Source organism: Diabrotica undecimpunctata, chromosome 8, assembly GCF_040954645.1.
Source record: "Diabrotica undecimpunctata isolate CICGRU chromosome 8, icDiaUnde3, whole genome shotgun sequence".
Taxonomy (NCBI): Eukaryota; Metazoa; Arthropoda; class Insecta; order Coleoptera; family Chrysomelidae; genus Diabrotica; species Diabrotica undecimpunctata.
The window spans coordinates 118,455,501-118,483,203 of record NC_092810.1 but is presented as its reverse complement, the minus strand read 5'-3'; the positions used below and the strand labels follow the sequence as shown (position 1 = coordinate 118,483,203).

The window sequence follows — 27,703 nt, the reverse complement described above, 5'->3', positions numbered from 1 at the left end:
GAGGGAGTGAGAGCCGTATGGCTAAATCTGGGAAAAGTATACAACCTTAAAGATATACAACAATACCTATTATGATAATATAAATACTACTATCACTTAACAAATACAGTATTTCAAAACTGTTAATAATCTGACAACAAAACGAGCCAAAGAAGTCACTATTTACGCTAGAGTATTCATCCTCCTTAAAATCGGCATCACAATGAAAAAACGACCATAACAACATCGCCATCAGTAGAGTCGATTTTCGGTTGACTTCGGCATAGGAATCTCGCCCTTCCTCGCATCTCTGCGTTCAGCACTGTCTGTCGTGACATGCCGTTCGATTTATTTCATTTTTTCTTAAACTAATTATCCAATCAAAATTCTAAAAAAACCAGCATGTTCTCTGATTTTTGGAAAATAACGTTTATAAAAAGCAATTTTTTGCTAAACCCAATATTTTTCGAGGTAGAACGAGGTAAACGATTTTAAAAATATGGGTTTTCAGGGCAAGTGATTTTGTATGAAGGCGCTCCGTATACAATAATGGTATGACGTATTTTTAAAAATAAAAAAAATATATTTCTAATGTCCTGATGGGTATGCAAATTTGACGAATGAATTTTCGGATATTGTACATCCAAAAAACGATGAAAAAAAAATTGCATTTTTTTTTGTAAGGCTCCCCACCGCACCCATCCCACTACGATTTTTGGACGACCAAGTGATTTTGTCTTACAAGGATATTAGAAACCAAAAAAAAAAATGGGTTTTGCATTTTAGCAACAAAGTTCCCACGGGATAGCACAATAGGATCCTGTTTAAACTCTACTATCCTGCATGTTTTAGTAATTCAGCAGTTATTGTATCAGTACCAGGCGCCTTCTTACTTTTTAAATACCTTACACATATAATTTCATCTTATTAAATTTGTATCTCAGCTGATTGTTGAAGTTGACAGGTGCATTTTTCATCTTTTCTGCACCCCTTAGTGGTCCTTGACCTACCTCAAAACATTCTTCCATCCTTTTCTGTTGAGTGTCTGTCTTCTTCATACCCTCACTTAAATCTACCTTAAGGCTTACTGCACATTGTCTGGATACTTGAGTTCGGGCCACCCACTTTTTCTTCTTACATTATTTATACATGATGTTTTAGTAGGATTAATTTAATACGTCTGCATATCGTTGCCCACCCATCTCATCATTAAATAGCCATTGCATATTAGTGCTGAACGTAGGCCTCCCGTAAAATTTTCAACCGATTTCTATCTTGAGTTTCTTGCATCCAATCTATAGTGACGAGCTTTATAACATCCGTTCATCTTCGCCTTGTTTAATATCTATATTTATTTTATAAGTCAAATAATTGTCTTTTTTTTTTAGTAGTCTCTTTAAAGCGACGTTTTCGATTAAAGTTGTTTTTATTATAACCTACTGCCTATTTGGATGAAAAAATTTTTTCAAAACAAAGTTTTATTTAACAAGGAATAACCAAATAAAAAATACACAAGATCAAATACCCCTTTAACATATCAACTATAAGAAAATATTTTATCTAAATTTAAATTTTATGTAGTTATAATCTACTTGGAAAGCCACCTCCCACCGGAATGGCTTCTGCAGTGATATATGAAGCATCATCTGATGCAAGAAATGCAACTACACTGGCAACTTCTTCAGGTCTTCCAAATCTGAAATAAATAAATTGGTTCGTGAATTGATATTTTCTAACTTATACAGACAAAGCAAACAGAATTACAAAAAAATATCTTTTTTTGAATTAAATAAACTAACGGAAAAAGGAAAAAAACGGGTGTGGCAGTCCAGTGGGACTGCCGGTAGAAGTTACAATTCTATACACGCATTCGCCGTTACAAATTTATTTGGGAGTCAATCTGCACAATCATTACATATGTAATGCTATAGGTAAAACATAGCAGAAAGAGAAACAGAATTAATAACAACTTACTAACAATTAATAAACAACATTTGACCTGTAATAGGAGTATAGTAAATGAAGGATTGAATCAATATTTTGATGAAAATGTATATTTTTATTTTCATATATGTATGAAAGGCAAAAATTTTTTTACACATACTCTGCAGTAAAATTCATTGTTTATTTTGTTATTAATATAAAAATACAATACAACGTACTGCAACATAATACAATACAAAGTAAAATGCAATAAAAAAATACACTAGAATACATACAATACAAATTAAAATGCAATATTCATAAGTATTTAAAAATGACAATAATATACATATATAACTTTTCTGCTTGCGCATATGTTTAATTTAATATGTAATAATACTAATAGAAAAGTCCTCCCCAACTGGGAATCGAACCTCGGTCTCCCGCGTGATTGGCTGGGATACTGACTACTATACTACCGAGGACATGACACAAAACGTATTCCAAAATTGACAGTTCTGGATCATACAGTGATTTATTGAGGTTATTATTTTGAAATACAAAAGAATAATATAATTATGAACATTTAATAAATAATACAAAACATATCACATAAATAATAATATTATTAAATATTTTATTATATATATAATTATATTATATGTATATATATACATATATATATATATATATATATATATATATATATATATATATATTAATACCTATATATACAAAAGGAACATTTTAATATTCGAGAGAGGAAGAGAGAGAAAATATATCTTCTATCTCTCTCACTCATTATCTTACATATGTAATGATTTCACAGATTCATTCCCATACAAATTTTCAACGTGGAGCGCGCGTATAGAAGTATAACTTCAAAAAAAAACTGTTCTAAGGAAATAAGCAACATTTAACTATGTTCAGGACATAGTTAAATAGCAATATGTAGGTATTTAATGAGTTTTTTTGGTGAATAAAAAAACCTTTACGATGTCTGCAGAAATTTCGCGTGGTTTTTGAATACGTTTCGCGTCGCGCTGGTTCCATCGGATCAGCACCAGATTATTTTAATGGGACCAACACAAATATTTAATCGTATCAGGCCGCTGGTTTAAATTAACTGGTGTATATTTTTCATAATGACAAGACCAGCTAGGCTTCATACAATAGTTCTTTAATAAAAGTTTGAGTGATTTGTAAATATAGCTCCTTATGGTGCCGGTCTCAAAATACACAATATAAAAAAAAAACACAATATTATTTATTTGTTTTTTTTTAAGTAAAAAAACAGGTAAAGTTAAGCTAATTATTCTTTTATAAAATCAGTAAACATAGTTCAATATGGTTAAAGTATAGAGAACGTTCCGATTAAGTTAGCTACAAAGAAACTTCAGTAAAACACAAATTTACGTTTGCGGTATTGCCATGTCCTTATTTAATATATGCTTTATGCTTCAAATATGCCTTGAAACAGTATATTTTCATTATATTATTTTATGGAATCTATTTTTGTAAATGGCAACACTACATAAAATTTTTTTAAAACATAATTTGTAGGAAATTAAATTTTCTACAACTTTATTTCTATTATTTTATTCTTAAAATTGAAAATGAAAATGTTATTAAATTTTTTTTTGGGCCTTATAACTTTTTTGGTCATTTTACAATAAAAAGACATTAGAGTAATATTATAGAAATGTGTTCAATTTCATTAATTTCTGTCGTTTTTACAGCACTCCCGAAGTTGACCGGGATTTTTAAGTAGTATCCCCATTAGGCCTAATTCACTGACAATTTTCAGGCGAGATAATGTCGAGGATACTTATACATTAAAATAGTTGTTTTTCGGTTTCTTTATTTTCTAGATTTAGGCTGCGTTTCAGGATATAATTTAGTATCGAAGGTGAATGTTTGCGAAAGAACAGAAGTTAGAATTGGCGTCATTTTCTATTAATTTTAATATTCTCATAATGTCTCTGCAGGTTTCACCTGAACAATTTATGCACCCTGCAGAGCATTTAAGGCTTACTTGTCGGCAACCACACATACTTTCACAGTTTCACATTCATCTGCAGAAAATTAGTTTCAGAAGTTCGGGGTGTGCTGGAGTTTTGATTGGTATCCAAATTTTTCCATGCTTTTTCCAGCCCCCTTCCTTGGAATGCACCCTTCCTAATGCCCCAAGCAAGACAAGAACGTCAATGTCCTCTGCTACGACAGTCACGGAATCATAGGCTAGGAATGCAGCAAGAGCAGAACGGATGATAACTGTATCTGCATCAGATTCATCCTGGACGATATCAAAACCCACTTCTGACAGAACAGTTTTGAAAAGGACTATTAAGTTTGTTTTGTATATTTCATTACCAAGAAATTTATCTTGGATTAATATTGGTACGGTGATCTTAAACTTTATCTCTGTCCATTGGTACTTTTTCGTGCGACGAAAGCGTACGATGTGGGGGTAAGTTTTGTGGTGGCGGAATACGTCGATAATAAATTAATAACAATATAGAAAGATGGCACCCCTTATCCCAAGATGGGAGCGCTGTGAAATCCAAATAAATTAATAAAATTAAACAAATTTGTAGGAAAAATTATTTTATGAAAAACCCTCTATATAAATATATATATATATATATATATATATATATATATATATATATATATATATCTTTTATGTTATTTTATTGTAAAATTAGGAGAAAAAAAGTTATAAGGACCAAAAGAAAATTTCTTCCAAAATGTTTAGCTATTTGTGTTTATAGCTTTTTTATTTTCCATTTTACGGTTAAAAGTAATAAAATAAAGTTGTATACAATATAATTTGCTACAAATAATGTCTGATAAAATTGTTTGTATAGAGTTGTTAGTTTACGAGATACAGCGCGAAAACCCTTTCCCCTTATTTTCCCAAGATGGCGGACGGGGGATCAGGATGGCGACCCAACAATTTTGAACTAAGTTTATATTTACCCTCCCGCTAAACATAGAAAATGTTACATTTTAATGGACTATAAATATTAATTACCAATTAAGATTACCTACCAAATAAACGAAAAATTAAATGCTAAATAAACTTAAACATAATGGAATCAGTTTTATTTATTAATATTTCAGGCTTTTAGATAAGACGCTGATTTACCATTTTCCTACTATATAATCCCCAGTAAGATATTAAATAATACTAGATTATTTAAATTTTAACCATCAACAAAAATATATTGAGGGGATTGGTATTCATGGTGTAGCTCTAAAGTGGTTTACTTCCTACCTAGAGAATAGAAGACAAAAAGTAAAGATAACATCTAATGAACTTGTAAACGAATCAAACACATTGGATATCCATTATGGTATCCCTCAGGGTAATGTATTGGGTCCTCTACTTTTTATAGTATATATTAATGATATAGCTTTGGTAACTAATTCACTGACTGGGGTTAACATCATCAGTTATGCGGATGATACCAACATTCTAGTCACAGGAACGTGTGATCAAAATTTGCAAAATAAAACTACACAGATACTATCCACCACCAGTTATTTCTTATCCAACAAATTAGTTTTGAATGAAGAGAAATCAAAGTATATGATTTTCATGTCAAATAATTTATTAAACCATCAAGCCACTATAAAAGCAGCAATAGATAAAACAGACTGCACGAAGTATGTCAAGTGTGAATTTGATGGTAATACGAATTGCACAGATATCGCCGAGGTAGTACGTATTTCTTTGTGGATAATAGTTTTTTGATAACATGAATCATTTTTTAATGATATTTATGTGAATTGAACCTTATTTTTTTATTAATAATATGTTCTTGTAATGGCACAACTTTGATTATTTGGAAAACCTACATTACACATCACAAGAAATTAAACAAAAAAATTTTAAAGTAAATTGTTAAGCAGCGCTGTGACACAATAGAGCAGTAAAATGTTACACATTAAGATGTTGTAATAGATATCTTAGCTTACTTGGTCCACTAGTAATAAAGTTATCAGAATTAAATGGGAAACCGGTCTTCATAAATGGTCTTTACTTTACTTGTTTGTAGTTTTGCTAACCAAACTGATGTGAGTACTGTGAGGTTACTGTAGAATTTGCGCGCGAAGGCTAGGAGCGCGTAGTGGATCAGCGGCGTAGGCTAATAATTATCTATGGGCAGGGCTGATCACATGGGATCAGCAAAGAAAAAAATAATTACAAAAACACTAAAGATTCTAGAGTAATACGGTATATTGTAACAGTTAAGGTTTTTGATAATCTATGTGGTACCATAAACAGCCCACAGGGTAAAAATGCTAAATTATGTCAGACAGGGAACGTGTTAATTATTAACAATAAGCAATAGTTCTAAAAATGAAATTTTTCTAATTTCCGCTTAACACTCAAAAAGAATCTGTTAAAAGAAGAAAAATCTTTAACGTGGAGTATTCCAAATTGTACTCAAAATATATAGTCAAAAAGTTATTTTAGGATGAGTGGGTAAAACGTAGTAATATTTATTTTTTTAAACTGACAGCTAATTTATTTATAATAATTGATCAAATCAATAAGATTACAATGATCCGCTTAGTCCACTGATAGGTTAGTTTATGCAACGGTAAAATTGGATAAAGTTTGGCTACAAAAAAATTTTGTCTCGAATAAACCTTTTTGTCTAGGCAATGAAGCACAAAAATCGACTCAACTTTCAAAAATTGGCGCATTAAAACGGATTGAGATGTAGTTTGGTATATTCGATTCGTAACAGCGCCAGGAAATGTGAACTAATGCGATCAAGAAGAAATGAAAAATTGAATTTGTAAAATGCATTTTCCAGAGTTCCATATATAAAAATTTTTAACTCGGCATTACATTAAACAGAAAACGTTTAATTTTGCTACTAGTGCCAAGGGCGGACGGTATCTACCTCGTCTCCGAGAGTTTTCTGCAGATTATATATAAAATCAATCGAAACTCGTTTCTCGGGGGTTTCAGAGGTCGTTGAACACGAATATGTAAGTAAAGGTGAGAAATGCCATAAATGCCTGTGTAGTTGCGGCACTCTACTGATTCAGCTGTTGATTCATCTGTTGTATCTGTACCAATAAGAAGTTCGCCGTAGCGAACTTTTCTGGTTTGATGAAAGATTTTTTCTTACCGCACAAAGCATCTGAGGTACTCCTTAGCTCCGAAGCCAGCTGGGGAATCCAGCAACTGAAACGTTGTTCCCTTGACAAGGGATAGGGGTAAAAATTAAATTGGTAAAAGTCTTGATTAAGATTAGTCAAAATGTATCTTTAATACAAGAAATAATACCCTTTAGCACTGTAGAAAATATCAGTTATAAGTTTATTGTTTATAGATAAGAACAGTAAAGGTTTATGTGATATTCAAACAGTTGTTGGATCGGCAAATCGTTTTCTATGCAGTCGTAACACGTAATGGCAACATCGCAACATAGAACAATTGAGAGGTTGAATAAGTAGACATAAGTTTGATTATTATTTACAATAGGGACAGCATCTAATTATTTTTAGCACAATCACTTACTGCCAACAATACTGGCCACACAACTAGGTAATAGAGAAATAGTGTAGATTAGGAAATGAACTAACTGGTCGCAAGCTCTTGTTTGCGGACCTTTCCTTACGAAGGTTGCTTGACGACTGTATTATTTTTGAGGAACTTGTTATTTTTCTTTCGTTGTTAATCGTTCAGGGCCGAGAATATACTGGTTTTGAGGGACTAGTCCAAGTTTAGAAATAAGGGGAGTATTAACATAAAAATAAGAAATTTTTATAATGTACAGATTTATGCTGTGCAAACACTTTTCGACTTATTGTCAGGACATTGATTAATATATTTATTAAATAGACACCTACGTTATTTAACACTCAAGAGAATTATTCTCCGTTCACAAATTGTTGAGAGCACGAAATGTGCCTCAAACTCATAAAACGGTCGTAAATCATAGGCGTTCCTGAGGTGTTTATTCATTAAATAATAATATAATGTTTTAATACTGTTATATATATAATATTAATAATATTTTAATACTAATATATTTAGCAAAAAACAATTAAAACTTTCACGGCTAATGTTGGTTATTATATTATATTAATACAAATAAGAATTTAACCATTAACAATTTTGTAAATAAGAATACCTTATCTCTTTGGATATTTCAATACTAATATTTAAGTTTAATTACTTTACTAGAAAACCTGGAATTTATATCTGAAGGTACTATTCGTTGCAAGATAATTAGGATGGAATTCCCCAGATTTTAATAATATAATGGGTATAAAGATGCCGGCTTTGGCCACGTGTCTCGTCTGTTCAGTTTATATTCGAACTTAACTTGAAAACTTGAAAGGGTGAAGTTATTCCTATTTTCTCTTTTATTTTCACCCCTGTTACATAACATATTAAAATAAACATTGTAGAAGTTTTTAGGGACTTTCTGCCCTCAGTATTAATGTAATCTTTCATTCTGCGTTTAAATTTTTCAACAATATTTATTAGTTTTCTCCGGATTCGAAAATAATGGATACATTTAAAACACATTAGAAATTTTGCCAGGCGACATTTGGCGCCTTTCCCCTTAATTAAATTAATGTATCTTTTACAAATGGCAAGAAACTTTTTATTTTGAATAAAATAAAGAAGTTTTATTAAAAAATACAATTTACATAAGTACAATTTAAAAAATATATTTATTTAGTTCAAATGAATGTTTCAATCATATACTCTACGACTATTTTACGTTTTACTATTATTATTACCTATCCTCTCTGTATTTCAGTTCTCTAATTAGGGTTAAACTTGTAGTAAGCTATCGACAAATTGTGAACCGATTATAAATTTTTCTCAGACATTGAGTGTCGACAATTGTGTTTCGTTCTGTTTACTACCGTAAACGGAATACGGAGAATTAGGAGGAGTATTTTATTTATAATATGATTCATGTCATGCATGACTCGATGTAAGTTACGAATGGCGTTTACTTGAAAACACTATAAAACTTTAAAACATACTACTGACTGCGACAGTTACGAATGTTAAAGCCGAAAAAGGGGTTTTTAAAAATTATTTTCTTAACAAAATTTATTTATTAGGAACGTACAAGTATGGTAACAACTACAAAACAAAAAGCTCTTAATCTAATTTAACACTGGTATATAATATATAATATTTAATATATATCGTCACACATAAGATAATCCAGGGACGTAACTGTATACATACAAACCAAACAAGCATCTGCGGTTGCTTGCACTCTTTCTATTGACAGACTAAATAATTCAATATCGTTCTGAAATAAAAAAAAATAATCTAATTTGAGTATTTTACATACTAAGGTATATAGTCAACTTTCGCTCAGTCTGCACATTATTAATGTAAAGGAAAACTTATTGTATAAACTAGATCTAATGTTTTATTTTTAATATTATAAGCAGAAATATAATATTCTATTGTTACAATGTAAAGTGATTAGCAAGGAAAAATATTTTTTCACGCGCCGCCAATGATCAAATTTAAAATTTCCGAGAATGCATAATGTACACGTGATTTCGACTACTTTTGACCACTTACGACGCGTGATTTGCGATTTATAGTTTATTTTATATTTGCTAGACACAAATGCGACAAAATAAACACGTGGGCGATTATACTATTGCTGCACACATGAAAAGTATCTAAAAATTCATCAGCTGTAGCATCAATGCTACCAACTTTTTTAAAAGCAGTGCTGCCAACTTTACTATAAAAAAGGAGGTCAATTTAAAAAAATTAAATCACAGTAAACAAAATTTTAGAACCTGGTTCTTTGTTACCCAGGGTCTAGTGACTTTCGCTAATATGATATTCGTGTTTAGTGATATTTTATTCGATATTTGCCGAGTTAAAATTTTTTAAATTTGTAATTCTAGAACATGCAACGCATTTTTCTTGTGCACAAATCTCTGTACGCTCTTACAAATCGAATGTGCCAAACTGCATGTCAATCCCTCTTACTGTGCCATTTTCGAAGATGCATTGCTTCATTTCCTTAATTATTTGAATATTCGACCAGTACATTCACTTGAATTTGAATTTTTTGTTAATATAATCTAACGTCTGAAGCTCTATCTAATGTCAAGATCTAAAAATAATTTAATAATTTACCTTTTGAGAGGAGTCACTTTTTAAAATACGAGAGAAACTCTTTGTCTTCTGCTAAGACACTAGCAAATGGTGTGTCGATTGCTCCAGGTACTACACAATTACAAGTAATATTATAAGAGCCCAACTGGAAAGCAGCCTGTTTAGTTAGCAATATTAGACTCCTTTGCCGATTGGGTAAGCGCCCATGTTTTCTGCTGGTGTATAGGATGCAAGAGATCCATTGTAAATAACTCTTCCGTATTTACTCTTCTTTAGGAGATGAAACACTTCTTTTGTTAACATAAAAGATGCCTTAAGATTTATGTCTAATATTTTATCGAAAGCATCTTCGGGGCAATCCAGGATATTACCGATAAATGGATTTACCACCTGCACTTTGTACTAAAATGTCTAATCCTGAAATTAAATATAATATTTTTATACAATTAAGTTGTTTTTGCAAAATTAAAAAATATACTAATGACCAAGTCGTAAATTATGTTGGAACAATTTTTGCTTAAGAATGTACAGATTTTATTAATATTTGGTTTTTTGGATTCGTCTCAGCCCCGAATAACAGAATAACCATTAACATATCGTTTACGGACGGAACCAAAAAATGAATTTGTTTTGTTTTTACCAATTTAATGACTGAGCTTTTCAACAATAACGCCAGCTCGAGTTGACACTCACAAATACTATGCAAAAAAATTAAGGGATGGAAAACTGAAAAAACCGATTTGACAATAATCTGTATGAAATAGAAAAAAATATTTTAAATAAAAAATGTAGCTGTGATAATTTTGAACGAAAATGTTAATTAGCCCTTTTTGTGTAGACTGAACCGTTCTCTCAGTTCGGCGATTGTAAATGTCACTTACTCGCGAAAAATCAATTTAAATAAAATTTATATCAACTCGACCGTGAAAATTCGATTTGGGTGTCCTATCGATAAAAATCAAAATAAAAGTGGTAATTTTTTTTTTAGGTTGTTTGAGGTCCCAAAATTCTTTTTTCTGCAAAATTCAGCATGTTCGTATAATTTTCAGGAAAAGAAAGGTCATTTTTAGAATATATCACAACAAATCTCTTTGTTTTCAAGCTTCGCGAAAAACTGTTTAAAAACATGCTTTTTTGACGTGTAATTTGTAAACTTTCAGAGACGAATATTTCCAAAAATATTGATTTAAAAAAAAAACTCGAAAAGACATGTTTTGTCTGTAAAATTCACTATTCTAGCGACAACCTAGATTTTTTGTAAACTTTTTCCACCCCCGAGTTGTGGTGATAACCATCTCCAGCGTTAGAGCACATGTTACCATAAGGTAGATTTTGATCTTGGAGCTATTTTTTAACTACTATCAAAATTTCAAACAAATCGATTAATACAAAAAAAATTCAGAGTTTTTGAAGTTATACTTCTATACGCGCGACCCACGATGGAAATTTGTATGGGAGTGAATCTGTGAAATCATTATATATGTAAGATAATGAGTAAGAGAGAGACAGAAGATATATTTTCTCTCTCTTCCTCTCTCGAATATAAAAATGTTCCTTTTGTATATATAATTTAATATTATATATAAAATATAAAGATATATATACATATAATATTATATATATAATAAAATATTTATTAATATTATTAAATATGTGATATGTTTTGTATTATTTATTAAATATTCATAATTATATTAGTCTTTTGTATTACAAAATAATAATCTCAATAAATCACTGTATGATCCAGAACTGTCAATTTTGAAATACGTTTGTGTCATGTCCTCGGTAGTATAGTAGTCAGTATCCCCGCCTGTCACGCGGGAGACCGGGGTTCGATTCCAGTCGGTATTACATGGTAAATTAAACAAATCTGCGTAAGTAGAAAAGTTATGTATATTATTGTCATTTTTAAATACGTATAAATATTGCATTTTAATTTGTATTGTATTATTATATTAATAACAAAATAAACAATGAATTTTACTGCAGAGTATGTGTAAAAAAATGTTTGCATTCAACTCCTTTCATACATATATGAAAATAAAAATATGCATTTTTATCAAAATATTCATTTAATCCTTTATTTACTATACTCCTATTAGAGGTCAAAAGTTGTTTATTAATTGTTAGTAAGTTGTTATTAATTCTGTTTTTCTTTCTGCTATGTCTAACCTATAGCATTACATATGTAATGATTGTGCAGATTGGCTTCCAAATAAATTTGTAACGGCGAATGCGTGTATAGAAGTGTAACTTCCACCGGCAGTCCCACTGGACTGCCACACCCGTTTTTTTTATCATCTTTTTCTTTATCATCACTTTTTTTATCATCACATCCTAGTGTAGTAGTGCAATACATTACTTATTTAAACTATATAAATTATTGTGTCTGGGATTTATTCAATACTACTAAAAGGAAATGACCTTCTGTATAAAAAGATATGTAAAATAATACATGCTAACTTAGTACTGGGTTACATACCAAAAGCATAGAGGCTAATAAGGGTGGCTTTTATAACCAAATCTGGCAAAACTGGATAGCATTCTATTGCCGAACGTGGTAACGTCCGCGGTTTTGACAGACACCTGTAGTAAACGAGAGTGTTACAATTCCCGATGAGGACTTGCAAAATGATAAATATGGATCCGTTGATAGCGTACGCGATCCCATATATCAGGAACTACGTAAATCTTCTATCTCTAAGATAAGAATCCATCAAAGAGAAAGAAAGTGTCGGCTAAAACTCAAACTGAGAAAATTGGAAAAAAAAAGAAAGAAAAGACCCGAATTATGGCAAAAGAATCAATCAAAAATTTTAAGAAACAAGGGAGAATCTTATATTTCTACTTAAATACAGAAAAAATAAAATGGTACAATATTGGTATAAATGGTACAATGAGTAAAAAAAGAAAGGCCACGAAGATTCATTCTACCATCATGTGGTGAAAAATGCAGACTTAAATGCTCTGACACAATTTCTGCTGAACAACGTGAACACATTTTTTTTAATTTTATAGGCTTGTAGATCTTGGAAGACAAAAAGAATATATAGCATCAAATATGACACAAATCAAGTCAAAATATAAATATAGTAATATTACGAATCCAAGAAAACCGAATAATGCATTTACCTTTATAATTTCTGGGCAAAACATAAGGGTTTGCAAAACATATTTTATGGCAACTTGAGCAATTAACAATAGAACCATTTAGACTGTAGTCAAAAAACAAAGTATTTGTAAATCTCGTAAGATTATTGAAGATTATGTAAGACAGAATAAGGTTACATATAGATTCAATTCCGAGAGTCGAGGCTCACTATTACTTCACTAGAGTTAATACTTCACGCGAATTTATAAAAGGTGGAAAAGCTGTGTCAGATTTACATAGAGATTATGTAAAATTATGTCCAGAGGAGTAATTGGAATACGGAAATTACCAATTTTACAGCAAGATGGATCATTAAGGAGGAGTATAACCTATCTTTTCATGTACCGAAGAAGGATCAGTGCGAGTTGTGTTAGGAGTATTGCAATTGTTTAGAACAGTGGGGCACCGAGGGAAGGGGGGGTTTGGGGGTTAAACCCTCCCCCCAGGACCCTATTCTGACACTGTTACTTACACATTTTAAGGACTCAAAATGGAGGGTAACATCACTAAAAAAAATTTTGGTGACCAACCAAAACCCCCCCCCCCAGAGGCAAATTCTAGGTGCGCTACTGGTTTAAAAGCCGAGAAAGCTAAATTGTAAGACGAACATATTTAAAGGAAAAGGTACTCAGCCAATAAGAAAAACAAAACGACAAACAGAAGACTGCCGATGATGTTACTGTTTAAGTTTATGACCTTCAAAAAGTTTTGCTGTGTCCTATTGAACATTCAAATTCATTTTATTACGTCTCAAAGTTTAATGTTTTTAATTTTAGTATATTTAACATCAAAACCACAAAAGGGGTCTGCTATTTGTGGCACGAGGGAGACGTTTGTGAGGTGCAAACGAAATAGGAACATGCCTATTTAAATATCTTAGAGATCTTTCTAATAAAAGTAATGGAGCAGATTTAAACATCATTTTTCACTCTGACATTTGTTATGGGCAAAACAAAAACAAGTATATACTTGCCCTTTATGTCTAGATGATCAAAAAACTAAGAGTCAAGTCTATCAGCCACAAATTTTTCGTTAAGGGACATAGCCAAAACGAAGGAGGCAGCGTACATGCCAAAATCGAGAATGAGATTAGAAAATATAAAAAGTCTAGTCCCATCTTTGTTCCTTATCAATATGCTGTAATATTCAGAGAGGCTAAAAAACGGGCAAAAAATATCAGCTGAACGAACTGTGTTGTACAGACATATATTTAAAGGAATTGTCTTCAAATATGTACATTAATATTCCGAAGCACGTCAAATTTTTCACTCTCCGAGTTAGAAAACTGCAAAAATCTGATCCCACTACCTCGTTTTATAAGTACTCGTATGACGAAGAAAGTTTTATGGAAATCGAAATTATTAATAACAGAAAAAATATTGAATGTGATAATATACTATTAGAACCTGCTTTTGGAAACAAACTAGGGATTTCAGACGCAAAGAAAAAGGAGTTACTGGAGTTAACTAAAAAAAGTGTGTTCTGCATTATTACTTAGATTTCTTTAAAAACCTTTGAATTATTGTGGTATTCGTTTTATATTCAGTTATTGCATCAAATTTAAATTTGAATCATAGTGTTTAAAATTTTTAAAAATGATTATTTGGACAAGCATTTATTACTTTTGTTATTTTTTAATAGAAATAAAATTGTTTTAAGTTGGAATATGTTTATCATTTTCTACAGAAGAAAGGTATAAGTTCTAGTCATTTTGTTACAAGATCTTATATCATAAACTTTTTATATTCAAAAGGGCTACAACTATTAGTTTTTTTAAAACTACTATTTTGTGGAATATTGTACAGTCCAAGGTTTGAAATGAAAGATAAAAGCTATATATATATATATATATATATACATATATATATTAAACTTAGAGCTAAGATTAATATTATTATAAAAATTAATATTAAACTCACCAGTCTTCCGGGTTGAACCGCGTCGATATCCATTTTGCCGAGCTTTCGACATCCTCTTTGATGTCTTCTTCAGGGCTTCCGAGGTCTCAGTCTCCCGAGCCCCCAGACACTACTACACTCACTAGTCACTTCTAGTTCACTCACTAGTTCACTACTGCAGTTCACTACTACAGTAGTGAACTAGTGAGTGAACTAGAAGTGACTAGTGAGTGTAGTAGTGTCTGGGGGCTCGGGAGACTGAGACCTCGGAAGCCCTGAAGAAGACATCAGAGAGGATGTCGAAAGCTCGGCAAAATGGATATCGACGCGGTTCAACCCGGAAGACTGGTGAGTTTAATATTAATTTTTATAATAATATTAATCTTAGCTCTAAGTTTAATTGTACTAACCGCGGAAATCTTTCCGAACATATATATATATATATATATATATATATATATATATATATATATATATATATATATATATATATATATATATATATATATATTGTTATGCTCTGTAAAATTGAAAATAATATTGGTTTGCTCTTAATATATTTCAAAGTACAAAATATAATAATTCAAATAATTCAACTAATAAACTATAAAAGATATTTTGAAGAAATTAAAGTCGATTATCCTGGATGACCTGTAGTAAACAAAATTTAAGATATGCGTAAATTATTTTCTTTGTAAAATATATTCGAGTGACGTGAACAATGCGAGCGGGTTTTCCAAATGGACTTGTACAGTGAATAAGACAATAGAATAGAATATTTAGAAATTATATTTCTCCGTTAGTTCTTAAAAATTTGTAGAAACCGATTAGCATGTTAATAGTTTTTAGGAAATTGATAATTGTAGGTAAAATTGTTGTTTGTTATCTTAATGATGAGATGGGGATACGTATGACGAGCTTTGATTGGAGGAGATTGAAAAAAAGTGGAATTGGTATGTAGGAATGAGAGTTTAGCTAGATTCTTGAGGGAGAAAGATAATCAGTTGTTGTCCAAGGGTGCAAGGAACAGTCGTTGTTCTCTGGTGGTTCCCAAGTGATAGTAAGCATTAGAAGTGAATGTTTGTGAGTTTTCTTGGAGTAAGTGTATCTGACGGAAGCTGATCCAGTAAAATATTGTAAGTTATACTTTTCTACTTATATATATATATATATATATATATATATATATATATATATATATATATATTCCAAGAGTCACTGTTCAGGCCGGAACGAGAGATTCAGTTTATCGAGAGGAGAAGAGGCTAGCATCTTTTGAACGATACGTGCATTTGAAGGAGATCATTAAAGACGAGAGGATCGCAATAATTTGTTGTAAGATTGCTGATTACCTAGGGAACTGCTAACAAGGACTAACTGCTAACTGGAACAAGGATTTGGACAACTCATCATCAGAGAGATAGTTTTTTTTACCATTCGTCAGTTTTTCTTTATTAACAAAGTTATTTTATTAATATTTAATTTTATTAATTATATAAATTTTATTTCAATATATAATGTTGTATCATATACGTTTTTTATTATTCCGGTATTCTTTAGACCTTACCTATCATATGTAAAGCATAGATATTGAAGCACGAATATAACCCTGAGATAAGAGAATTAAATAGTGTGATAAAATCATAATTGCATCATTTAAATAAGTTTAATTAATTAATTAATTAGCTAATTAATTGCTTGGCGCACCTCTGACTTTTAATATCACATTACTATATATATATATATATATATATATATATATATATATATATATATATATATATATATATATATATATATATATATATATATATATATATATATATATATATATATATATATATATATGCAATAAAACCAATTTTAGATTTTAAAGGACGTCAACAGTATCAAACATTTTGTTGCAAAAAATGTTTAAATAGCTCTACTGGAAAATTACGTTTTTTGAGTTGTAACCGTCTTCTTCCGCGTAGTCGATCTATAAATTAAGTTCTTTACATACATAGTGTTTCATAATTACGTAAAGATATTTATTTTATAATTTGATGACAATTCGTCACACAAATGATCTTGATCTTGCTTTTGTCTGCCGCCATACAAGAAAGTAAGTGAAGAAAAAATACTTTTTCCAAAGACGTTAATGCATTTGATAAAAGAATATGCTAATTGTGGACCAAGAAACCTAAATTTAGCTAAAAGTGAAATTTGCCTTAACTATTATAAATCCTACAAGGTATTCATTGGATTTAAATTGTGTTACATTATGTTCATATTTTAAGATTTTCACAAATAACTTAAATATAAATATTTTTAAAAGTTTAATTTATTTTTAATTCAATTTTAAATTTTAAAATACGTACATTAAATTACAGGATTTATAATTTTGCTTAAATATTATTTGAACTTACCACCAAGTCTTTCTGCTTCTTTTACCAGTAATTTTCTTTGCTCTGAATCTCCAATATGACAGGTGACACCTGTCACTAATAAACCTTTGTTCTTAAGGTTTTTGACGGTATGTTTAACATTTTCCTCTTTTCTGCTAGATATAATAACTTTTGCGCCCTCTTGTGCTAATCGTTGTGCTATAGCTAAGCCTATACCTTTGGTTGATCCTGTTACAAGAGCAATTCTATCATTCAAGCGATTTCTAGTTACCATTTTTGCTAAAGCCTGAAATATGTTTTGTTTAAATTATTTCATCTGGAGATAAATTCATAAATATGGGATTTATAATAAATTCAAATTAACCCTAGAACACTGACCATTCGTAAAATTTACGAAAGCTGATTGTTTTTTAAGAATTGGCAACCTTGCACGAATTCTAGAAGCATGGTTATTGGAGTAGCTTCGGTAATCAGTCTGCTGAGTACATTCACGGTGTACTTACATTTCTTTGTGCAGTCGTTATCCGCAAGATCTCAGTTGCTTCGTATTTTTTACGAAAGATTAGTGTTAACGTAAGTTTTTTTATCTTGGTATTATTATTTTCTTTTCTTATTCACACAGAATTTAATTAAAAAATGGCTGGAAAATTTGACGATAAAAGGCCCATAACCCGATTGGAATTGGAAGCCGAAAAAATATTGATGGGTGAATTTGATGATAAGAGCGTACAATCAAATGACGATACTTCTACTAATTCAGAGAATGAAGATAGAGTGCAAAATTGTTTCAGTCCGTCTGAATCGGAGTACGAGCCAGAATTTTCTGGTGACGAAAGCATCGATTTTGAGCATAGCTGTCCTAAAACGAAAAAAAGAAAGTCTAATAAACACTATACTTCTGTTTCTATGCCTAGTACTTCATGTAAAGTTCAACATGAGATTTCTTCGGTGGAAACCGACATTCAACAAGAAGATTCATTACAGCAAATTATAACTCAGCCTCATTAAAAAGAAATTACCTGAAGAAGTGAGTTTTCAAAAAGTGCAAGAAGAGCCAGAAACCGAAGACATTGTGGACGAATCTGAACCACATACTTCCAATTTGACTACAAGTCTCAAAGGCAAAAATGGTCATCGCTGGTGTACTTTAGCTAATCTTCGAAAATGTACTACAAAAAGGAATATTTTGCATATTGTTCAAGAACTATCTGAACAGGCAAGAGATGCTTATACACCATTAGATATATTTCAGTGTTTGATGAATGATTCTATGTATGAAAAAATTCTGTTGCACACCAATATTTGCACGTCAAATCAGCCTAAAATTTAACAATTTTAAAGTTGCTAAACATACTAATTCTCCCATAACAAGAGATAAATTAAATGCTCTTGTTGGACTTCTTATATTTTCTGAAGTATAAACAGATAATCATCTTTATAGTAGAAAGATGTTTGATTCCAAAATGTCTGGCTCCGTTTATAGAGCAACAATGAGCTGCGAAAGATTTGATTTTCTTCTACATAATCTTAGGTTCGATAATAAAACCACAAGAACTGAACGAAAAAATTTAGATACGTTTTCCCCTATCCGGGATATATGGGATGAATTTATTTTTAATTGTAAAGAGTCCTATCGCCAAAGTAGCTATGTAACCATTGACGAGCAGTTATTAGCTTTTAGGGGCCGGTGTCCTTTCAGGATGTATGTCCCGAATAAGCCGGCCAAGTACGGAATTAAAATTGTAATGACTGGCGACGTGGGTACCAAATACATGATAAACGCAGAGCCGTACCTTGGTAAACATACGCACACAAATGGGGAACCTCTAGGAGAATACTATGTTAAAAAGTTGACTGAAAATATTTACGGAAGTTACCGAAACGTCACAATGGACAATTGGTTCACTTCAGTTAACCTTGCAGATACTCTTTTAAAGCCTCCTTAAAACCTTACAATGATTGGTACTTTGCGGCAAAATAAACGAGAGATACCCCCTGAAATGATTAATCGTAAAAACAGAGGAATCGGAAATTCAAGATTTTGCTTTGACCAAGAGAAGACGTTATTGTCGCATAAATCCAAAAAGAACAAAACCGTTCTAGTTTTATTAACAATGCATGAAGGCTTAGTTGTTTGTCCAACTACTACAAAACCCAAAATAATATTGCACTATAACCAAACAAAGGGTGGTATGGACACTTTGGACCAAATGTGTGGCCATCGAAGTTGCTCTCGAAAAACTCGAAGATGGCCGTTATGTATATTCTATGGTATGATCAACATGGCGTGTGTAAACTCTTGGATTATATATAATCATAATTTATCGAGAAATAATCAGAAGCCAATAACAAGAAAGGCTTTTATGTTAAATCTACATTAACAACTCACAAGATTATGCCTTGAAAAACGTTTTGCGATGCCTACTTTGCAACGCTCGGTGAAGCTTCTCATTAGCGAGATAATTCAAATTCCTTTCAAAGTTACTAACGTCAATCAATCTACTAACAAACGCACTACATGCTACATCTGTCCCTCCAAAAAAAGAAGAATGACGACTCTTTATTGCAATCACTGCAAACGAGCATTTTGCGCAGAACACCGTGCTCGTTGTTGCGTTACCTGTGACGTACATAAATAAATTTTGAATTTTTTTTTCATATTTTAGGCATAAAAATGTTCCTTTGTTCATTTAAAAAATTTATTAGAATGTCATCTTAATTTTTTGTTTTAATTTTTTGGAATTGAACAAAATTCGGAATTCCAGTCGTCAGAGATTTGATCTATTATGATTTACTAACGAACTAATATCATGCTGAACTAAATTGCCTGTGTGTTTACTATATTTATAACAATATCGGTTATTAGAACAACAATGATGTTTCTGTAAAAATGCTGAGTCTTTCAGGTTAGATTTGTAGCATAAGTATTATGAAACAGGACACATACGTGCTATTCAATACCTGTGCTCTAGTTTCTATTTGTCCTAATAAAAATGGGTAAACAATTTACGTAATGAACAATAAGTATTCATTTCGGATTTTTTATGAATTAAATAATTATATCAATATCTCACCACATTGCCAAGGGATATGACTACCACGACCAATCCAACGACCAATTCAGAAAAGTTGTATTTAACTATGTTCTAACTGCCTTCTCTCTAGAATGTCGTTATGTACCATCTTGCATAAACCACATCTTTTGGGTTTTTAGCATTTTACAATAGGTAAAAAGTAATACAACGCCATTATAGAAACTGAAGAAGCGATAGCAAAGGGAGATTGTAAACATGATGACGGCCAACGTCCCTGTTACAAAAAAACCGCCAATGAAGGCTTGTCGGTGACTTTTAATTTTAAAATCTCACCACACCTTTGATACAGTATGACCTTGATTCAGCCTAAGTTTCATCTAAATAGTAGGATTTTCGTTATTCGCGACGATTTTTGTAAGTAATGTTTCTGCCACAAGATAATTTTATCTTTTTCTATAAAAACACTGTTTCTCCTTATTTTTATATACTTGATGTTCATTTGCCATAATGTTCGCAATAGAACGTGTGATATTTTGGGTATTGAATTATCGGACTTTATTATTTCAACTTTTTTTAAGGTTGGGATTTCATTCCGAAAAGAGAAAGCGTGGAATTTACTCCGAATGGCATTTTTGGTGTCATCTTCAAGGTGGATGCGTTTTGTAACTCTGGTTTCAATGTTTTTAAGAGATACATTATTCGATTAGCCATACACTGTTTAAAATTTTTTAGAATTCTATATACAGTTCTTGTCGACACTTTAGTCAAATCACTACACAAAATAACTACGTCGTTGACCAATATACTTTTATTTCTTTCACGGTGTCCACAATTTACGTTTATAATAGTTTTTTTCTCCAATTGAACAATTTGGCATCGATTACTTTGACTACTCTTGCCTTCCATATAGCCCACAACACTAAAATACAGTGCTTCGATAATCTAATGAAATTATATGACCGATTTCAGAATTTTATCTCACACCGCCGATTTAATAAAATTTTATTACTTATTGTCTTCGCTGTCCAAAAAAACAACAACCGTGTAAAAAATGTAAAATATTTAAAATGTGTTTATGTTAGTCATGTTCTGTTTACGTTAATAGCAAAACAACTGAATCCTTGAGTTATCAGCTTTCATCAATGATCGCGTCAACGATTTAAGAAGGTTTAACTATTGGCTAATAACCTATACTTTATTTATTGTAATTAAACTAATAATCAATACTAATTATATTTCTGCATTAACGTGGAACATATTAAAAATAACTTCAATACAAGTAGCTTTGTCGTAACTTTTATATGCCATTGGGAGATCTACAATGCTGCTGAAACACCACTATTAGCCCAGTCTGGTTATACAAAAATCATCTATTTCACGGCAAAATGTTTCGCAGATATCTGAAGCTTCTAAGACATAGGTGGGGGTTACTAGATGACGAATAGATAAAAAGATACTCCTATTTTTACCCTGCGTTTTTTTTTAAACAATAATTTATGGTCAGAATTTGATTTTTTATCTATAAGTTTTTTCCCTTATAATTTAAATAAACAATATTTATACCATTTTTTTATATCAAAAATATCTTTATTTTCCCGTTTTTTCAATTAAAATTGATAAATAATTTACGGAGATATTTGCAAAAAAGCAGTTTTTTTGCACTAATTTATAAATTTAATTAATTTTTTTATTAACAAAATAAAATGTTATTAATATATTTCAACATTGAGGAATTACCGTCCTTTAAATTTTTGCGAAATTTCCCCCCTATCGGTCAAATAGTTTAAAAGTTATTAAATTTGTTTATCCCTGGGACTAATTATTTAAACCATTGAGCTTGCTCTATGAATAACGCTAGACACATATAACAAATTTCATAGGATTCTCTAAGACTTATACTATCTCAGAAGTTAAATGAATATTGAGTTTTCATCGAAATTATTTACAAAATAAACGTTTGAAAAAGGGGAATGTTTTTTACTTAAAAACAATTATAATAACTTCTATATTTTTCAAGCTACAGATTTGTACGTACAACTATTAGATAGCTGGTAAAAAAAATCACATTTAACAAAAAAATAAACCTTCTATGAACAATAGAAACGAAGTTAGCGACAATTTTTTTGTTAATTATATCACCATTGTTTATAAACATTAAGAAGTAAAATTTGCACAAATTTTGAATGAAAATCTAAACTTTATATTGAATTTTATAGCTATAAAATTCATCCAATTTTTCGAAACTTAAAAACTTTCGAAACGAAGTTGCTTTCGAAAGATCGACATAGGAAAGTGGAGAGGAAACTGTTTTAGCTCCTCGCTGCAAATTAATATTATGGTTACGGATTTATCATTCAAAAGCTTCAACAGTTCTGTAGGAATTTCATCAGGTCCATTTGCTTTTCCATTTTTAGCGTTTCTTATTGCGTATAGGTTAGGTTTCCATTTCTTCACATTGTTCTTTAATCCACTCCTCTTTGGCTTCTTTTATTCTTTTTTATGTGTTTATTTATTTCTTTGTATTTGTCTGGGTAATTCTTCATCTTTCTTTTTTGTTCCATCAAGTCTAGTATATCTTGTGTCATCCACCCCTTATTCTTTGTTGTTTTTTTTGTAAGCCGTTTCTTTCCTGCTGTTTGTATAGATGTATTTAGATGTATTTATGTACTTTAATTTTTGGTTAACGTTGTTTGTATCGTTAATTTGTTGCTGCACTGAACGGAGGTTTTCATTTATTTCTTCTCCTGTTTCTTGTCGTATATTTTTGTTTCTAAGTTTATTTAAATCTAGTGCCTTTCTGTGTGGTCTTCTAATCTTTTTTGGTCTCGCCTCTATCACAGTAACTACCGGGTTATGATCTAAGCCTATATCAGCTCCTGGGTACGTCTTAGTACATTTAACAGCATTATGATACCTTCTTGCTATCATAATGTAGTCTATTTGATTTCTCACTATTTTTTCTTTGGTATGTTGTGGAGATGTCCATGTATATAACCGTCGAGGAGGTAATTTGTAAAAGGTATTTGTTATTACGAAGTCTTCACTTTGGCAAAACTGAATCAATCGATATCCTCTCTCATTTCTGTTTCCAAGCCCATATTTTCCTACTTGTTCTCCTACCTTACCTTGACCCACCTTGGCATTAAGATCGCCCGTTAATATGTTAATGTATGGAAAGACTGACTTAATAAGTGAAGACAAAAAACCTGCAACAAAAAAAGTTTAGACCTGACAGTGAAGTCGAATAAATGATCCAAATTTTAACTTTTAAACCAATGTATGTAAAGAAAATAAAAAAACTAAAGTTCAATAAACATTGCAAAATTTAATAAGGCAAATGATGAAAAAATCGACTTATTTTATCAAAGCAGTAAGGCAGATTAGATTAATATTGCATATCATATTTGTAAGAAAAATAGAATAAAAATCAATATTGTTAATTATAAAAATACAAATAATTCTAATTAATATAAGGAATATAATAATATAATGTGTAAAAAATTACCTGAAATTTAATTTATAAAATATATAAGTATTATTACATCATTGATATAAAATGAAAAAAAATATGTTGATTTTCCGGGATTTTCCGAGAGAGAAAAAATCGACTTATTTTATCAAAGCAGTAAGGCAGATTAGATTAATATTGTATATCATATTTGTAAGAAAAATAGAATAAAAATCAATATTGTTAATTATAAAAATACAAATAATTCTAATTAATATAAGGAATATAATAATATAATGTGTAAAAAATTACCTGAAATTTAATTTATAAAATATATAAGTATTATTACATCATTGATATAAAATGAAAAAAAATATGTTGATTTTCCGGGATTTTCCGAGATTTATGGGGGGTGAAAATTATGTCATCATTATTAATACTGCGAGAGACTATTCGAGCAAATAAAAAAAAAGTAACTATTTAGGGTGAATTTCAAATGGACTCAATTTTTCCGAGTTTTCCCATATTTTCCGGTCAGTGAAAACGAAGTTATTCATATTTCGACGAGCTACCCCAGAATAAAAAAAGAGGCTTGCAGTTGCAAAGGAAGCCGAGATAATGTAAATTTTTCCTACGTGTTGCAATTTGAAGTTCCGATGCCAAAAAAAAAACGGAGCTGAAACAGCTGTCGATTTTTCGAAAGTACCGTCGTTTCGAAAATTAGATAAATTTTATAGCTATAAATTTCAATATAAAGTTTAGATTTTCATTCAAAATTTGTGCAAATTTTACTTCTTAATGTTTATAAACAATGGAGATATGATTTTTTTAAAAATAGTCACTAACTTCGTTCCTATTGGCCATAAAAGGTTTTTTATTTTTTAATGTGAGCTTTTTTACCAGCTATTTAGCTGGTTGTACGTACAAGTCTGTAGCTTGAAAAATATAGAAGTTATTACAATTGTTTATAGATAAAAAACATACCCCTTTTTCAAACGTTTATTTTGTAAATAATTTCGATGAAAACTCAATATGCATTTAACTTCTGAGATAGTTTGTCTTAAAGAATCCTATGAAATTTGCTGAATGTCTATCATCATGCATAGGGCAAGCTCAATAGTTTAAATAATTAGCCTAAGGGATAAACAAATTAAATAACTCATAAAATATTTGACTGATCGGGGGGAAATTTCGCACAAATCTAAAAGATGTTAATTCCTTGATGTTTAAATGTATTTTATAACAAAATAAAATGTACCATTTTATTTTGTTAATAAAAAAATTAATAAAATTTATAAATTACTGCAAAAAACTGCTTTTTTGCAAATATCTTTGTAAATTATTTATCAATTTTAATTAAAAAAAAACGGGAAAATAAAGATATTCTTGGCATAAAAAAATGACATAAATATTGTTTATTTAAAATATAAGGGAAAAAATTTATAGACAAAAAATCAAATTGTGACCATAAATTATTGCTTAAAAAAAACGCAAGGTAATACTAGGAGTATCTTTTCATCTATTCATCATCTAGTATCCCCTACCTATGTGTTAAAAGCTTCAGATATCTGCGAAACATTTTTCCACCTTTTTTTTTAACCAGACTAGGCTATATTACTTCTAGGAATTTACTGCCTACAAATTATATTCTCTATTATAGACTATCCAAATGAGACGAAAAAAGAGATAAATAAATGATAGTATGAGAGTCAAAAAGACAATTATATGATTTGAAGAGACTTAGCACGAGAAACTTGAATAAATAAATTTTCTAAAATAGAGATAAATAAACAAAAAATCTAGAAATCAGACACAGACGACATATTACGGTAGGAAACTTTTTCACTTTCATTAATGAAATTGCCGCATTTATTTCCTAAACTTTTGTATTCTATTCGCTAAAAACTGACCAATTTAGGGACTTTTAAAAATTATTATTACATCAATGTGTCTACTTACCATGTTTGTATAAAATTACAAAACCAATAGAAATAATAAATTGCTAATTAGTACCTTTAAACTGACCTTATTAAGTTAAAGCATATTTGTCTAATTTATATGAAAATTAAAAAAAAAAATATATTTATAATTGTATCAAGTAGTATTTTTAATTACCAAGATTCTTATCGTATAAAATAATAAAGTAAATACACTAAGAACAAAAACAAATATTGAATGAGGAGAAATTAAACTTACAAATTATATTTCCTGTAAGAAACTTGTTGGCTTTCATCAAGGGTTCAGCATTTTTAGTAGAGTTTATTATAAAAAAAGAATTAAAAACAACAGGTTTAAGACTTTTAGTTTCCAAATGGAGTTTAAAAGAAAACAACTTATAGCAGTGTGGTTTTTTTAAACCTTTTATGGCATTAACATTTTTTTCTGATGTCGCGCTGTGCCGTCCGTTTATTGGAACTTTACTATTTCTTTTTATTTATATTAATCTTGCTTCCCCATTTTTAAATTTTAGGCTCTTTTTTAAATGTACTTCGATATTTTCTTCTTTTCGTCTGTTGATATTGTTCAATAAAGAATTTTTCGTAGGAATCCTTCAAACTTCATTATCTTTAAATATTCGCTTACCGAACTATTTTTGTTCTATTTCTTCTACTATACGACTGCTTTTCGTAATTTTTGTATATTTCATAAGTACATTATACACGTAGTTATAATTTAGTTATAGTTCGAGATAAACCTGGAGAATTGTTTAAGCACGAAAAACAAATTCTACAAGCCATTATTCCAAGAAAGCATAAACACAATCAAAATACATAAAGAATGGAAAACATTCTAACAATCAACGTATGTCGTTATCTCAACTAAATCTCTACAAATATCAATAGCAATCAACACAACTCCTTTTTCCCAACTCACTCATGCCAGCTTCGTGTTCGAAAACATTTCGAGTGTTAAACTTTGAAAAGCCTAAATGATTTTTTGACGTAGTTCGTCGACCCCATACGAAAAAATCCAAAGGTGCAAGATCAAGAGAGCGAGGTGACATTTTTATGGTACTAATAACTCTATCTGGAAACGTAATGTTTAAAAAATCTAACACCTCCCGTGCATTGTGAGCTGGACAGCCATCTTGCTGCAAATAAATTGCATCCATATTAATAAGTAATGTTTGAACTGCCGGAATTATAATGTGATGTCTTAGAAGATCTAGGTATTTACGAGACCACAAAGTGCCCACAATAAAACAAGGTTCAATTACGTTGTCACCTAAAATACCAGCCCAAACGTTGACTCTATGACGGTATTTTGTTTTATAAGGAACACTTATGTGTCTATTTTCGTAGAGTACATAACGGTAACAAATGTTCACAAATGTTCACAAAACACCATCCGTCACGTCGTTCATAATCAGCAGAGAAAATTTCAGTGTTATTTTTGCAATTTGTAGCAATGATACTTTGGTTTTTTTTTTAATATTTCGTGCAGATCTAGCACTAATACCAGTTTCTCTTGAAATTAGGGTGTTGTTACAAGAAAAATTGATTTCACCTAAACTACATACGGCAGTTTCACGCAGTTCCCGTTCTTAATTAATTGCACGAGCTGGTTGATTTTCATCTTCATCACTATCCCTGTATTTTATACAATTATTCTTGACACAACCAGTTTTTTCAAATTTAAAAATATTGTAACTTGTAGATTTTGTTGGTACAGGACATTCGAATGACAACGGAAACCTTGACGAATTTATCGCCGGCATTACTTCCAGAATAATGCCATT

At 30.5% G+C, this 27,703-nt stretch overlaps 1 protein-coding gene across 3 annotated transcripts; it reads right to left on the bottom strand.

The window, feature by feature from the left end:
• Positions 1–1,529: 1,529 nt before the first annotated feature.
• Positions 1,530–25,984, bottom strand: LOC140447913 (dehydrogenase/reductase SDR family member 4-like). Of its 3 annotated transcripts, none has more exons than XR_011951643.1 (4): positions 25,924–25,984; positions 17,503–17,767; positions 10,067–10,462; positions 1,530–1,675 (listed from the first exon to the last, which is right to left on the bottom strand). XR_011951643.1 is itself a non-coding variant. In XM_072540838.1 (3 exons), the coding sequence occupies exons 1-3, from the start codon at positions 25,924–25,926 to the stop codon at positions 1,644–1,646; spliced, it is 300 nt and encodes a 99-aa protein (XP_072396939.1). In that variant the 5' UTR covers positions 25,927–25,984; the 3' UTR covers positions 1,530–1,643. The 3 variants fall into 3 exon arrangements, 1 of the variants encoding a protein (XP_072396939.1); XR_011951644.1 differs by lacking the exon at positions 1,530–1,675 and adding an exon at positions 9,090–9,212; XM_072540838.1 differs by lacking the exon at positions 10,067–10,462.
• Positions 25,985–27,703: the final 1,719 nt, after the last annotated feature.